At 42.5% G+C, this 14,327-nt stretch overlaps 1 protein-coding gene across 1 annotated transcript in view; it reads right to left on the bottom strand.

The window, feature by feature from the left end:
• Positions 1-663: 663 nt before the first annotated feature.
• The window catches only part of gli1 (GLI family zinc finger 1), a 57,322-nt gene continuing 43,658 nt past the window's right edge, over positions 664-14,327 (bottom strand). Inside the window, exons 2-13 of the mRNA XM_028576574.1 lie at positions 13,359-13,468; positions 10,803-11,035; positions 9,956-10,057; positions 9,670-9,868; positions 8,909-9,077; positions 8,595-8,702; positions 7,451-7,591; positions 7,182-7,331; positions 6,900-7,064; positions 6,355-6,597; positions 5,882-6,185; positions 664-5,661 (exon numbers count right to left, since the gene is read on the bottom strand). Coding sequence (XP_028432375.1) covers positions 3,086-5,661; positions 5,882-6,185; positions 6,355-6,597; positions 6,900-7,064; positions 7,182-7,331; positions 7,451-7,591; positions 8,595-8,702; positions 8,909-9,077; positions 9,670-9,868; positions 9,956-10,057; positions 10,803-11,035; positions 13,359-13,429 — 4,461 coding nt within the window. The 5' untranslated portion in view covers positions 13,430-13,468 and the 3' untranslated portion in view covers positions 664-3,085. The remainder of the gene's footprint in view (positions 5,662-5,881; positions 6,186-6,354; positions 6,598-6,899; positions 7,065-7,181; positions 7,332-7,450; positions 7,592-8,594; positions 8,703-8,908; positions 9,078-9,669; positions 9,869-9,955; positions 10,058-10,802; positions 11,036-13,358; positions 13,469-14,327) is intronic.

The raw sequence follows: 14,327 nt of genomic DNA, 5'->3' as shown, positions 1-14,327 counted from the left end.
CAAATAGAAGTAACTTCATTTGAAGGAGTCACAAAGCAAAACGATTGGGAAACCCTTGGTGTATAGTATCATAATATAAAACAGTGTCATCATGGGTATGAACTTTTTTACTACCATATATTCTACAAGATTTCCCACCACTCTCTTATTTGATGCCTTTTAAAACAGAGATGTCATAGTCGCCACTGAACACAGAGAGCCCGTCATGCTCCCCAACTTAATTACTATAGCAGCCTAGCAGATCACTGCAGCTCATAATAAGCTGCCGTGACAGGCAGGTCTAAATCCTATTTATAACAAGGGGTCCAATAAGGACAAGGAAAAATGGAAGGATGATTTAGATATGTCCTCTGCTTGGTCAGTTGGTTAGACTGCCAATAATTCTGGGGTAAATGGTATATATGGCTATCTGTGCTTGTTCTCAGGCTGTACTGCACTCTATTGGACAAAAGAAGTCATTGCATTAATCCACCAGGCACAGAAACAAATGTCATCCAGCAGAGCAGGCATTATACTCATGTCTTTACTTTAAACCTCCTTGATGTACACATTGTGCAGATATGGCTCATTACAACATTTGAGTAGTATCAGTGTTTTTATAAAACACGAAGCCACATTGCTGTACAACAATGGACATAAAAAGAAAAGTTTGACAAACCTACATCCATCCCACTGAACATCTTTATTCATAAACTGGTAAAATATAGCACATTTGTATAAAAATGTAGAAAATTGTACACAAAATATAACACTTGACTTCTGTCTATTGTAGTTAATGCTACTATTTTAGCTTTATGTTGCTAACTGTGATATTCTTTTGCCAGCAAAAAAGTCAGAATGAAGGATGACAGTTATAAAAAAAAAAACACACACATATAAGGCAACATCCATAAAGTTCATTGATATAAAAAGATAATTTTATACAAAACATCTCATACATTCTAAAGAACAGCACTATCAATCAATGCTCATGCCCTTATTGCTAGTGTTAGTGTTGTGTTAAAATAGACTATTTGTGCATCTTTTTGTCAGTCAGTTTAAGGTGTCTTTGGTAGCTTGTACACTTTTTCCAAAATGAAGAAATGTTCATTCCCGCTAATGCTTTCAAGTGATGCTACTATTTTATCCTGAAAAGTCTTGTAAAATACTTCAGCAATACTTTAATGTGGCCTCATAGAATCTTGCTGTGCTCAGGTATGTTCTTAAAAAATACTGTGATAATTCTTTAGCGCTATCAAAATGAGGTTCATGTAAATAGTCATAAGAGACAGAGACCGTTCCACACAGTGCTGTAGTCAGTGCAATGCCACAGTGTAAAATTAGTTCTCCTACCAATAGCTGCAGCCTTCTTCCATAACAGCTCAAAAGTCGCAAAAAAGTACCTCAGTGTACCCATAACATTATGTATTTTACTACAGTGGTAGCGATTGATCAAATTCCCACTTCTTGATCCCCTATCCTGAATTAGTAATGCAGAATTTTCCAAATAACTCCTCTTTGGGATTAGAGCCAAGTGCAGCAGCACTGTACTGTGAATGTACCTCAGTTTCTCAAACATGGACAACTGTTACTGATTTGTTTACAGATACAGACCAGCTGACTCGGGTTTCGTTCAAAATAGCCGTCATCATCAGCTGAGTCATGTACGAGTCGTTGGTCGAGTTAATTTTGAGCGAAGGCATATCAGAATTACTGTAATGTAGCAGGGACTGTTGCACACATATTATATTTGAGCTTTACTCATAATCCCCTATGTATGTACCTTAGAAAGAGCAATGAACTTTCTGTTTTGCGGTTATAAACACCACTGGAAAAAAAAGTACACAGCTGCTTTAGTACTTACAGTAAACATGTGGAGTGCAAACTCTCTGTCTGGAAAGGCAATTACAACATACATGTAATCTAAATACCAAAGATTCAAACACCAACAAATCCTGAGTGTAGGCTATCTGTGTGTCTGTGACTGCATTTGTGCATGTGTGGGAATACTGATATGCCACTATAAAGAGTGTTTTTTTTCATGAAAAGGAATAGAAATCCCTAGCAATACAGATTAATATTTAGTAGCACCGAGAAATAATTTCTCAATCACTAAAAGCAGAACTTTAGTCTTCACCCAGCTCTTCAAACAACCGTCTTACAAACTCCCGTCTGGATATTGGCCTTCAGAATCAAAGCAGTCTATCACAAGACGGGATGATTTATCCACTGTCTCATTGTCATATACACAACATATATAAATGTATTTAAAACTTATTTACATGCATCCTTCTCTGCTCCACTGTTGCCAGAGCCCCATGTGACCGGAATGCCTGTTTGGAAAAAGGTCAATTTCACTTTCGCATCAGGCATATTGCTCTGTGTCTTACAGTAAGGCACAAAAAAAAAACAAGTACCAAGGCAGCGAAGGAACAATACAGCGAGGGAGGTTGATCAGGCACCTTTGGTTTTAAGGTATTGGGTGGGGATTCTTACAATTTTGAAACCTGTGATGGGATCACATTAGTAGCTTAGTCTCAACTTGCAACCAAAACGTATTACAACATATCATTATTCCTTTTACATGGGTATCCAGTAAAAACAGACCCCTAGCCACTTCTTGATCCTGACTTGAATAAAAGTTAATGTGTGTTGGGTTTACGTATAAATGCTTATGGGGACGTAAAAAAAACAGCCCAGACTCATGAAATGGTCCATTCAAAAGTTTGTCTATCTTACTCTAACTGAACTTTCTTGCAATGTAACAGGGAAAATCAGTATAAGCAACAGCACTTAAGTGTTTTAAACCCCAGGCTGGTTACCTCTGGACAGGCCCGTCGTCAGGAATTATGGGCAGAGGGGTTAACATTTTACAAATTGGGCCCCTCATCCACACTCTCCAGCACCATAGACCTTGGCAGGCGCCCCTCCTGAGCCTCGGGCAGGGATCATCTGTACCCTTTGACCCCCCCTTATGACATGCCTGCCTCTAGATACTGGGCTACAGTACATACATTTCCATGTGGGATCTCAATTAAAACATTAAGAACTGGCTAAGGCCTCTACTTGATTGTTCATCTGGAAAAAGATACCCCAAAGTCTTCTTCTAAGACAGTGTGTTCAGGTATTTATTCTCCCCAGCCAGGGAGGTAAGCATGGACGTCATGTCTCCTACAGCCATGTTGGACAGGCCAGAGCCTGCAGCTAGGCTGACAGAAGTCTGGGGGGTGGTGAGGCGAGATGAGGCCTGGGAGGAAGACCCAGGCTGACCCTGTAGGGGATTGTTGATTGGGCTATATGAGGAAGACTCAGCATCATCAATGATGGAGGTGAAGTCTATGCGAGCATTATCCAGGTCCAGGTTTTCTAAGGCATTGGAGATGGGGCCAGATTCAGGATAGGGAGTCATAGGGACAGGCTTTGTACCACCTGATGGGTTCAGGTTGGACCCCATACTGTGCTGCTGGTTGAGACAAGGTCCATTCTGGGGGTCCATGTGTTTGTCCATATCCATGTTTATCTGGCCTGAATAGTACATGTTGTTGTTATTGGAAGGAGAGAACATTTCGTTTTGCTGGTGCTGTGGAAGCTGAACTGGAGGAAGTCGGACCGCTCGCCTGGGGCTGGAAGTGGAGTGGACAGGGCTGAGGTGTGGTGGGCTAGCGAGGTAGCCTCCTCCTACCTGTGATAGGCTGTTCTGGCGACTGAGAGGTTTCCGTCCCTGAGGGGGCCTGGGCACCACCATCTCCTGGCCATAACATGAGGCTTGAAGACCTGTCAGCTGCTGGTCTTTAGGTGTCACAGAGCTGGGCACTCGGCTGTGGGCTGGAGGGCTCATGACCAGGTTCTGGTTAGGGTAGGATGGATAGGGCTGGCTGGAATAAAGATTATGGTTTTGGTGCTGCGGACTGTGCTGCATCATTGTTGTCTGGGCACTCATATCCATATTATCAGATGCCGGAGGAGGTTTTATTCCACTCTGCTGCAGCTGCTGTTGTTGCTGTTCTTGTTGCTGCTCCCACATGAGTGCTTGCTGTGACTGTACATAGTTCCTCACCATCATCTCCTTCACCTGTATCATGGGGGTTTCTGACCTCGGCCCATCTGAGAGCGCAGTGCCTGCACAGCCTAAGCTCAAGCCCCCTCCACTGGGGAAGGAGTTCTGGTTCTGCCCTTGAAAGTCACAGCTGGTATTGTTAGAGTTCCTCATCAGGACCTGGCCTGTCTGTTGTGGGTAACCCTGAGTCTGCTGGAGGAGCATCCGCTGCTGTTGGAGCTTTGCACTTTGACAGGCATTTCCACCTCCCATCCCAGGGTGAAACTGCTGCTCAGGCTTGATGGTGAGTTTGTGGGTTCCATCAGGACTGTTGTAGACGGCTGTCTGATTGTTGAAGTGGGCTTGTGTCTGTTGAGGCTGCAGACTAGGATCTGAATACTGCATTCCTCGCTGGTTCTGGAGAGCATGGCTGGAAGTTTGGATTTGACTGTGGGAATCACTCCATGGGCCTACAGCATCACCACCCTGGCCTATGCTAGGGTAATGGGGGCCCGAGGGACTGAGCTGGCAGGTGCTCATACTGTACTCAGCCTGCTGGAGAAGTGTATTAGACATGCCCTCTGAGTGACTAGGCCTTGCTTGACTCATTGGATTTCCACCAGCCCTGGAAGTGACTTCCCCTCCCTGGTTCTGGTAGTGTCCCTGCATATAACCCTGGTCTGGGCAGCTCAGAGAGTCATGGCTTGGGGAGAGTTGGTTTCCAAGAGAACCTCCAACTCCTCCAAGAGTTTGATGTTGTTGCTGATATCCCATGAAGCTTCTCTCTCCAGGGGGCATCATCATGGAACGATCCCTGGCATCAACAGGGGCAAGGTGGGGCTCCATACCCATAGCCTCCATCATTACATTCTCTGTAATGCTAGGTGGACGAGGGGAGTACAGGTGGCGGGAAAGACTGGTGTCAGAGCCACGGTGTTGCAGCGCATTCCTTCGGCCCATCATAGCTACATTATTAAGGCTATTGAAGCGCTTGGGGAGAGCTTGTGGATCTGCTATTGATCGAACCGGGTCACTGGCTCGCCTGCTGTTGTTACCTGGAGCCTGGTGAGGGTAGATAACACCAGTGCCATACTCTGTGTTGGCACTGTGCCTACGTGGCCCACCTGGTTGAAGGAAGGGAGGCAGAGGCTGCCCCTGGTACTCACTCAAAACACCCCTTCTTCTGCCTGGAGTAATTGGCTGCTCCATATTGGGTAAAGGAGTGGGTGGTGGTCCACCAGTTGCTGCAGCATATTTAGCCTTTAGGCTGTATTGCTGGGCAGGTGTTAAATTTGGAAGACCTGGCAATCCTCCTCCAGGACATGGAGCTCCTCTGCGATTGGTCTCAGGAGAGAGGGGGTCTCCACCACTCTGCTCTGGGCCAAGAAGGTGACACCCTCCCCCTCCCGTTCCTCCCATTTGTGAGACCTCACTTGAGCGCCGGCTGGACAGGTAAGGAGACACCATGGAGGACCGACGGCTGACGGTATATGCAGAGCTTAGGCTGCTGGTGCCGCTTCCTCTCCTGTCATTAGAAGAGCAGCCAATGGATGTGCCACCTCCTAACTCGTGATTGGACAGCTCCATAACTCGTCGATTTGAGAGGAGCGGAGAAGGTGCACACATTCCCATATTCTCCCCTGGACCTGAGAATGAACATCCAAAGGGAAGAAACAGCTTCATTAATACAAACCAAGAATGTTAATTTAGATGCACCATTAAAACAATCCCTGAATTCTTTATCAGTCATAGGTCAGTTATGTTGTAAAAATGTTCTGCAACAACTCAGACTTCACAAATATAAACTAAGAATGTTTCCAAAACAGAGTTCTGAATATGAATTTATAATTTCATCCAAAAACATACCAGGAAGTGCAGGTAGCTTGTTATTAGCACAGCGGCCAGGAGGGGTTGGCCTGCGGATTTGCTTCAGCTTGTCAATCTTCAGGTTCTCCAGCCTCTTTAAAGCCTGTGCTGACATTCCCATTGCTCCTACACTTCCTGGCTCCCCCCCTCCACCTGCAACTCCATCCTCCAGTGCTGTGAGATCCTCCAGACTGCCAGCTGCATTTAGGTTCATCTCCACGCCACTGTCATTGTTATTGGCGCTCCCCAGTGGAGAACGTTCGCTACTGCATGATGATTGACCACCAGGGCTTGGCTGGGATTTCTGAAAGAAGTAATATAAATGTATTGTCATGACAACCCTTTTCAAATGGCAGGAATGCCAAGTATATGTGATTTGTACCTAATGGGCTGAAAACACCAACTGTTTTAACATTGGAGCTTTGTTTATTTTAAAGGATCTTGCAAGGGCATACATAAAATACATCACTCACCAGAGCGGTCTCAGGAGCCAAAAGTTTGCAGTCCTCCCTGCGTGTCTCCTCTTTCTCCAGCAGTAATTCAGAGCTCTGGCCTCCAGGGGTCATAGCTGAACCAGGGAGTCGAGGTCCTGTATCTCCACGATGCTTCTTGGTTATGTGGGCTTCAGGGCCGTGCACCGTCTTAACATGTTTACGCAAAGAGCTTGGATCTGTGTACCGCTTAGTGCAGCCAGGAATCTTACATACATATGGTTTCTGTAAAAGAGCAAATCTTCTGTCAATACAGAAAATCATGTTTGTGTGTACACAGTCTTGCATACCAAAATGTACTCTACTGCTACTGAAAGTGTCTCTTATATGTAGCTGATTACCATTCTTGACCCAATACAAACTAATGTCAGTGTATTTTTCTTTTCTTTTTTTTCTTTGAAAGATAAAGTATGGTTCACTACAGTATCACTGTCAATAATGTACAAAGACAGCTAATTAATTTAGCTGTCAAGGTATTGTGCAATTTAGATTACTGGATTACTTTTCAGTGGTGCATACTACAGTACCTCATTGGAGTGAGTTCGGTTCTGGTGCTTGGCCCGGTCTGAAGCATTGGAGAAGGCCTTGTTGCAGCCTTCATGTTCACACACGTATGGTTTTTCTCCGGTGTGAGAGCGCAGGTGGGTCTTCAAATTCTCCAGGCGAGAGTAGGCCTTATTACAGCCTTCAAACTAAAAGAGAAGTATACATACTTATTTACTATAACTACAACTTTCAATAGCCAATCAAAACAGAGATAGAAACAGAGAGAAATAAATTACATAGATGAAAACTAAAGGTACACTCACAGTGCACTTATGTGGCTTCTCTCCTGTGTGTCTGCGCATATGAACTACCAGCATGTACTGGGCTTTGAAAGGCCTCTGTTCTCGAGAGCACTCCTGCCAGTGACACACAAACTCCTTCTTTTCTCCATGGATGTGCTCATTGTTGATATGCTGTTAAATAGAGAGAACCTTTAATAATCAAAGTGGTATATTGTAGATGTTACAAATGCTGATTATTTTCCTGCTTTTTTGTCTCTCCATTCTACAATATTGGTTGATCTATCTCTTACATGAACTAGCTGGTCTTGTGTGTCAAATTCCTTGCTGCAGCTCTCCCAGTGGCAGTTGGTTTCATAGATGGCCTCTGGTTCAGGCTTCCCATCCTCCTTGTCCAAGTCATCCCTGCCATCCAGTAGACCCAGGAGGGGGTCCTGATGAAAATGTGTGGTTTTAGTGGTACTGGGTAATTTAGAAATTAATATAATTCTGGATTAATGCATGACATAAAAATCATCGGTTGCTGCTGTTATTTATCATTATTCTACTACATTATTTGTGTGGAAAAAACAGCAATGCGCATGTCCAACTGGATGGTATAAAACTGGTGCCAGGTGAGGCTGATTGCTTGGTGCCCAGCTGCGACTTGATTGGCTATTAGCCACTAGTTGTTGGCACTGTCGTTTAACTATGTGGGAAATGTGAAATAGCGTATTCTGTCGGTTTTGTGTCTGTGCCAAGTAGTTGATGCCCCACCACTGTTTCCACCTAAAACACCACTTTCTAACATCACATTCACTGTTCAACTCGCTGCGGCTGACAGTAGTCTTGATTTGGGGAATAAACATGGCTAATAGCTAGCTTGTCTTGTTGTTAAACATACTGTCAAATTACATTTACTCATTGTCAACCGTACGCAATAAGTTATGGACTTTAAATCTTAGCTGGCTAAAGTTTGGCTCGTAGCTGAGCCAAAGGGTTCTATGCATGGATGTCTTTGTATGAGCTGAGGAAACAAGAAATATCTCCCATTGCCATGTCGTATAAGTTCCTCCTATTTACTGGAGCAGTGAACATTTGCATTGCATAGGAACCTTATGGCATGGGAATTGAGGTACACCTGAGGTATTAGTTAAACCCTCAGGTGTTAACAGGGAAACAGAGTTATTGTTTAAATAAAAAAAATAGATTGCAAAATAATAATAATATATAAGAAAATATATTTTAATGTTCTAAAAAATGTTCTTTGACAAATGACCATGGTATACATAATCCCTTAGGTATATACTGTAGCTACAAAGAGCAATTTGTTTGTCCTCCACTCACTTTTCTTGACTCCACAAATGTTTTTACTCCTTTGACAAATCTAATGCAAAAACTAAAATGGAAATGTGTGAAAGTGAAAACTACTTGTGAGAATAAGACTGAATTTTGTACCTGAGTGCCAGTGGAAGAAGGACTGGCCACATCTCCCTCTGACCTCTCCTCCAGGCTCTTCACATTCATGCCATCCATCATACCTCCCAGCCCTGGCTCAGTTTTTAGCTACAAAACAAAACACACATCATGTCACATTTGTTTCTGACACTTGGTTGTTCACATTCATACAATTAACACATTTGAATTCTTCCTATCGTAGACCTGTTTTAGCTTCCTATTCCTACCTCCCATCCATCCTCTCCCAAGCAAAGAGTGCACTGATACTGAATTGTTCTGACAGCTTTGTATAGCGAGCGATTGAGCTGTCTTACGTGTCCATGCTTGGGTGGAGCGTGAAGCCGAGGATTGTGGGGGGGTAAGCGGGAACCTTGGCAGGGACCTGGTGTGTGTCCACCCAAAGGCGTCCCTCCGCCTCCTCCATACATTGAACCTTGTTGCCTGGATTGGCAGTTTATATTGCTGGAATAGCCGAGGGACGGGCTGTGGAGTAACAGAGAAAACAACAATATGATGACTTTAAGAGATTAAAAGCTAATGATAGGGGTCAAATCAAAATGAATATAACCGGTGGCCAAGTTGCTGTAATATTAAAATCTCTAGGTGTAGGTTTCTATTACTTTTTTGCCAATTTTTCTCATTTGACTTGGTGTATATCTACATGTGTACTGTTTGAAATGGTTTGCTGAGCAATTAAGCATCTAGCTTGCAGCTATCAAAAATAAAAATATTTTGATTTGTTCTTAAATTTATTTTATTGCAGTTTATATGCATTTGATGTCTGTTTTCAACCATCTGTGGTGGCTTTAGGGATGTAATTAGCTCACACTCATACTAGATGGTGTTTGGAAGTAGAAGATAAATATAATAATAAATTATATTTAATTATAGGTAATAAATATGCCTCAAAGTAAAACATTGCATATTCTATTTTAAGGGAAGAGGAAATGTGCTGCAGATACTTTAAATCAATTACCTTGAATATTAGACCTTACTAGTCTGATGTGATGGATATGGCTATTGCTGGCTTTTAAATGCATTGTTGTGCTTAACATAGATTAGTAAAATATCTGACCTCATGGTGCTCACAGAGAGATGGCCATAAGAACTGGCCCCGTTAGGGTTGCAGCGAGAGTTGACAAAGGCCACCAGGGAGTTGGGTGATGTGCGGATCACTGTCTGCAGGTCTACACTGGCATCAGACAGAGGAGAGATGGACAGAGCTCTCTTTTTACTCAGCTTCAGCATGGAACGAGGCGTGGAGAACCTCGAGCCTAAAAGGGGAGCAGGATGGTTAGCTTTGATGGTACAAAATCTTTTAGAGACAAGATTTAAGGAAAGAGTGGGTAGTGTTGACATACCATCGACTGAGCCAATCTGATCAGAGCCAGACTGAATCTGGCAGAAATTGTGATGTGAGGACATCATGTTGTTCTGGTTACAGTAGGGGGTGTTATTGCCACCTGTTAGACATTAAGGACAGACAGAAACAATGAAACCTACCACTGCAGAGATCCACATTAACATCTCTTAAGGCAGATTTATGTTTCTATGCTTTACGTAGAGCTTTCGCCGTAGCCTACGTAATTGGCCTCAGGTGTCGATTTAACACAGGACCATAAATGGCCTTAAGTTAGTGAGGCATACAATGGGTTTATAGGTTTCTGTAACTCACAGTGGCCAGCGTGCATGTTTAAAATCTCAACTACACATGATGTTGACCTGCAGTCTTGTGCATCTAAAGAGCTCATTGGTTGAACAAGACGTTTTACTGTAGATACAGCAGCAAGTAGCACTTGTAAAATCTAGCTTTTATGAAATGACAAGTGAGTACACTGTGAGGAATTAACTGTCCTGGGAGGTTTTATTGTCTAGACTCTTCCTCTTGGTGAAGTAGAATTGGAAACAAAGGGATGTTAACATAATGCAACAGTAATCCACTGGCATCTCAGATTCACTATTTACATACTTAATGTTTACACAGTCTATTTTTATATTTATTATTATACAATTTAGATTAGTTCAAGCTGCTGTTTTTCTGCGGCGCAAAAGACACATTTATATCTCAGGAGTACATCTTTTCTATTGTTAAAATCTGGATAGTCTCTGTTTCTTACTCAGTAGAAAGACTCAGGTACTCAGGTATCTGTATACCCAAATCAGTAGCAGCTGTAAGGTTAAGGAGAGGTAAAAGATACTCTGACTCACCCTCTGTGGGCGGCATGCCCCTGTGGCCCATCATACTGTGTGGCAGTGTGGCCTGAGGGGGCCTCATATATTGATCCATGCAGTGGCCAATCCCCTGTCCTGGGCCTGATCCATGAGTCATGCTGGGAGTCATGTGATTATACATAGCGCGGCAGTCCTGGGAAGGGCCGTTGAGGATTGGGGCACGCAGCGAGGACACATCGCTGTAGGGAGACTGTTCTGATGGGACTAGGCTGCAGATATAAAAGAAACAGTTATTGGTTATGAGAAATAATCTAAACTAATGTGAAAAAGCAAATGGCAACTGCAAAAAGACATGATGGGTGCTGTAGAATTGGTAGAAAGTAGTGCAACAATGTTCTCTTTAAAATTAATTCTCCTCTATACATGATGAAGGGCTTGAAACATTGTACTTTTGTGACAAAATAGACATTTTAAGGTTCAAAAGTGTTGCAAGTCACTGAGCGGTAGAAAGCATTACAGAAGAATATATTCAGTAGTGGTAGGTGAGTAGATTAGGGACCCTAAAGTGAATAAGACATTAATGAGAAAGATAAATTAGAAATAAATAAAAGAAATTTCCATTTTACCAAAACTTAATACATAAAAAACCAAATGGGCAATACATATTGAAAGAATATTACATTTCTTTTCCTGTCACTTTTGGGCCCAGATAAATGAGAGAAGATTATGCTAACTGTAAAGCTTCTATAAATTCCACCTTTTTATAGCAACCTTTTAGAGTTAGTAGACATCCTGGAAGGAAGCACTGTCTGAGGATCTGAACTTGGAGAAAAAAGATCCAGATGCTCATCTCTGCTCTAATGTCTTGTGATGTCTCGTTCTCGCCAGTAGATGGGGTATAGCCCTTATGTTGGTCTACACTGTGGAAATTTACTCATCTGGGTTTTCCTCTACCGAACTAGAGAAGGGAAGCTCCATTGGAACTTTCCAACCTTCTTATGAATTTTCTCTGACCTTACTTTAGTCTCACTGGTTAGTTCAAAATCTGTCTCTCCTCTTCTTTTTCTCTTTCTCTCCGCCTTTCTGTCCTTTCAGTTTTTTAATTCTTTCACCACAACGTGTATTCCACACAGGAGCTTAATCTGTCCTCTCTAATCCACTGTGCTGGTTCCCCCCGACTCTACCTCTCCCTCCCATTCTTCCTCCTTTCTCCCATTCATCCCTTCTGTTCTCTCTCTCTCTCTCTCTCTCTCTCTCTCTCTCTCTCTCTCTCTCTCTCTCTCTGTCACTTTCTATCTCCTCCTCCTCCTCCTGCTCCTCTGTCTTTCTCTGTCCCAAAAAGCCACCTTTCTCTCCATCTCTCTCTGTTTCTCCCTCACTCTGGGTAACCTGAGCGGGGCGCGAGGCAGTCATGCAGAGCGCAGCGGGGCCTGGTCAGCCTGTAATTAGCAGCTGTCAGAGAGAGGCCGAGTCCACCCGCAACCTGGGTGGCATGAGGAAGGGAGGGAGGAGAGGGGAGGAGTGAGGGGCTGAGCTAGCGCTGTGTCCACAACAATTGCAGCGAGACCTAGACTTCTGCATCCTCAGAATATCTGTGTGATTAAAACAGGAACAGTCTCCGAGCCTCTAAGATGAGTATGATCCATGCTTTAAGAGAGGGACTTCTGCGATTTCTGAAAAGATTGATCAATCTCAGCATATAGACTGGAAGCAGGGGGAAACGGCTAGCCGACCTCTGTCAAAAGTTAGAAAATATATCTACCATAACCTTCAAACTTATTGACACAAAGTCAAACCTGTACAAAAACAGAAAACAACTACATTTGTGATTTTAGGGGAATCGTTAATGCTGGTCCAGGAGCAGTGACTGCCCAACTTGTCATCTCAGTCTTGTCAGTCTTGTCAGTCTTGTCCTCACAGCGAGGTTGCCAGGTTTTATACCATTGTGCCAACCATATCTGTCAACCCATGTAATAGATGTGCTGGGAGGATGGATGAACTGTTTGTCAATAAACTGCATCAATCTGCTGGGCCCATATGCTGACTGACATTAGCTCTCACAGATATACCGTTATTGTTGTATATGTTGGCTGCTAAGCAAAACATTTAATTGTGGTGACTTAGAAATAGTCACCATTACACAGTTTGTCCTCTATACAACACTGATGTTTGTTTTACAACTGTGAAATGTTATGCTTAGTACATTTGTATCTTGGTCACAATTCTTGTTCACAAATCTAAAGGATCCTTTAAAAAAAAATTTGGTTAAAAAAAGAAAAGGAATATCAGGTGATATATTCTTAGATTCTTTTAACTCTCGCATCCATATGGGTGTCTGCCGCAAACATCCAGCATTGGTTGAGGTCAACACGTAACTCCCCCTGAAATCACTTTAGCTCTGTACTTAACTTTTAGACATGAAAGTGGTATCGATCTTCTCATCGATGAAATAAGTTTGATCTTATTCTTGAAAAGAAAGCAAATAAGCATATTCCCTAAAATGTTGAACTATTCCATATATTTCTCTTATGTGAAACCGTGGAATTCACCATGACAAATGGAGGTTAAAATGCAGCCACACTACTGTCTTACCCCCTGGAGGGCTGGGTGGGTGAGGTCTCGTAGTGATACAGCCCCTGGTGTGGCTGCATGTCCACTGGCATTGGAGCTCCGAGACCTACTGCTCCCCGTACACCCTGGACCTGTCACACAAAGACAAGGATACGGTTAGGGTGAAGTGAGGAAACCCAAACAAACCCCACCAAACTAAACTATACTAGAAAGCAATTGCGGTTGGGGAAAGAAAAAAAGAATATGTAGGGAGGTAATAACAGACTAAATCAAGCCAAACAGTTCAAAGGCAAAACAAGCTTGAGTCATACTTAATTTAAACAAAGCTGGAACAAAATCCATTACTTAAGTAAAAGTAGAAATGGTAAAACCGCAATAGAAATAATGTTTCTTATGTAACACATAGTAAAAATACATCCTGCAGTCTTGCATTCAAATTTGAACTTGCAGTAAGTCAAATACTGTAGGATAGAAGTAGGATTGTACTGAACGTAATTCTACATTTGAAGCTTCTATTGAGGTTTTCAAATAAAGCTTTGAATGTCTGTCGTCATATTTGATGACATGATCACACTATTAAATTAACTCTTTAATGAATATAACTTGTCAGTTTTGTCAACATAAATACATGTAGGCTAATCCAATAAGGGCATACAATAATGATTAAATAATAATTGTGCCCTAAGGCTTTTAGCAACATTATTTCATGACAGAAACAACGTATTGGAGTTTTTGGAAATAATTGGATCACGCAAGTCAGAAACAATCCTACACAGCTCCCATTGGAATCTAATTCTACAAATAGTATAATAACAACAGGCTAATATTAGTGTAGCCTAATCTTTATCTGTAACTGTGCAGAAATACTGGGTTTAAACAGAATGAATAAGACATGCAAAAAAAAGATTTGGATTTAGTTTATTAATTTAATATTTTGTAGATGGTCCATACCTGCTTTAATCCATCAAACTATTGGATTAGTTGTATGTT

Source organism: Perca flavescens, chromosome 4 (assembly GCF_004354835.1).
Source record: "Perca flavescens isolate YP-PL-M2 chromosome 4, PFLA_1.0, whole genome shotgun sequence".
Classification (NCBI taxonomy): Eukaryota; Metazoa; Chordata; class Actinopteri; order Perciformes; family Percidae; genus Perca; species Perca flavescens.
The sequence above is the reverse complement of the archived record's forward strand: the minus strand, read 5'-3'. Positions and strand labels throughout refer to the sequence as shown.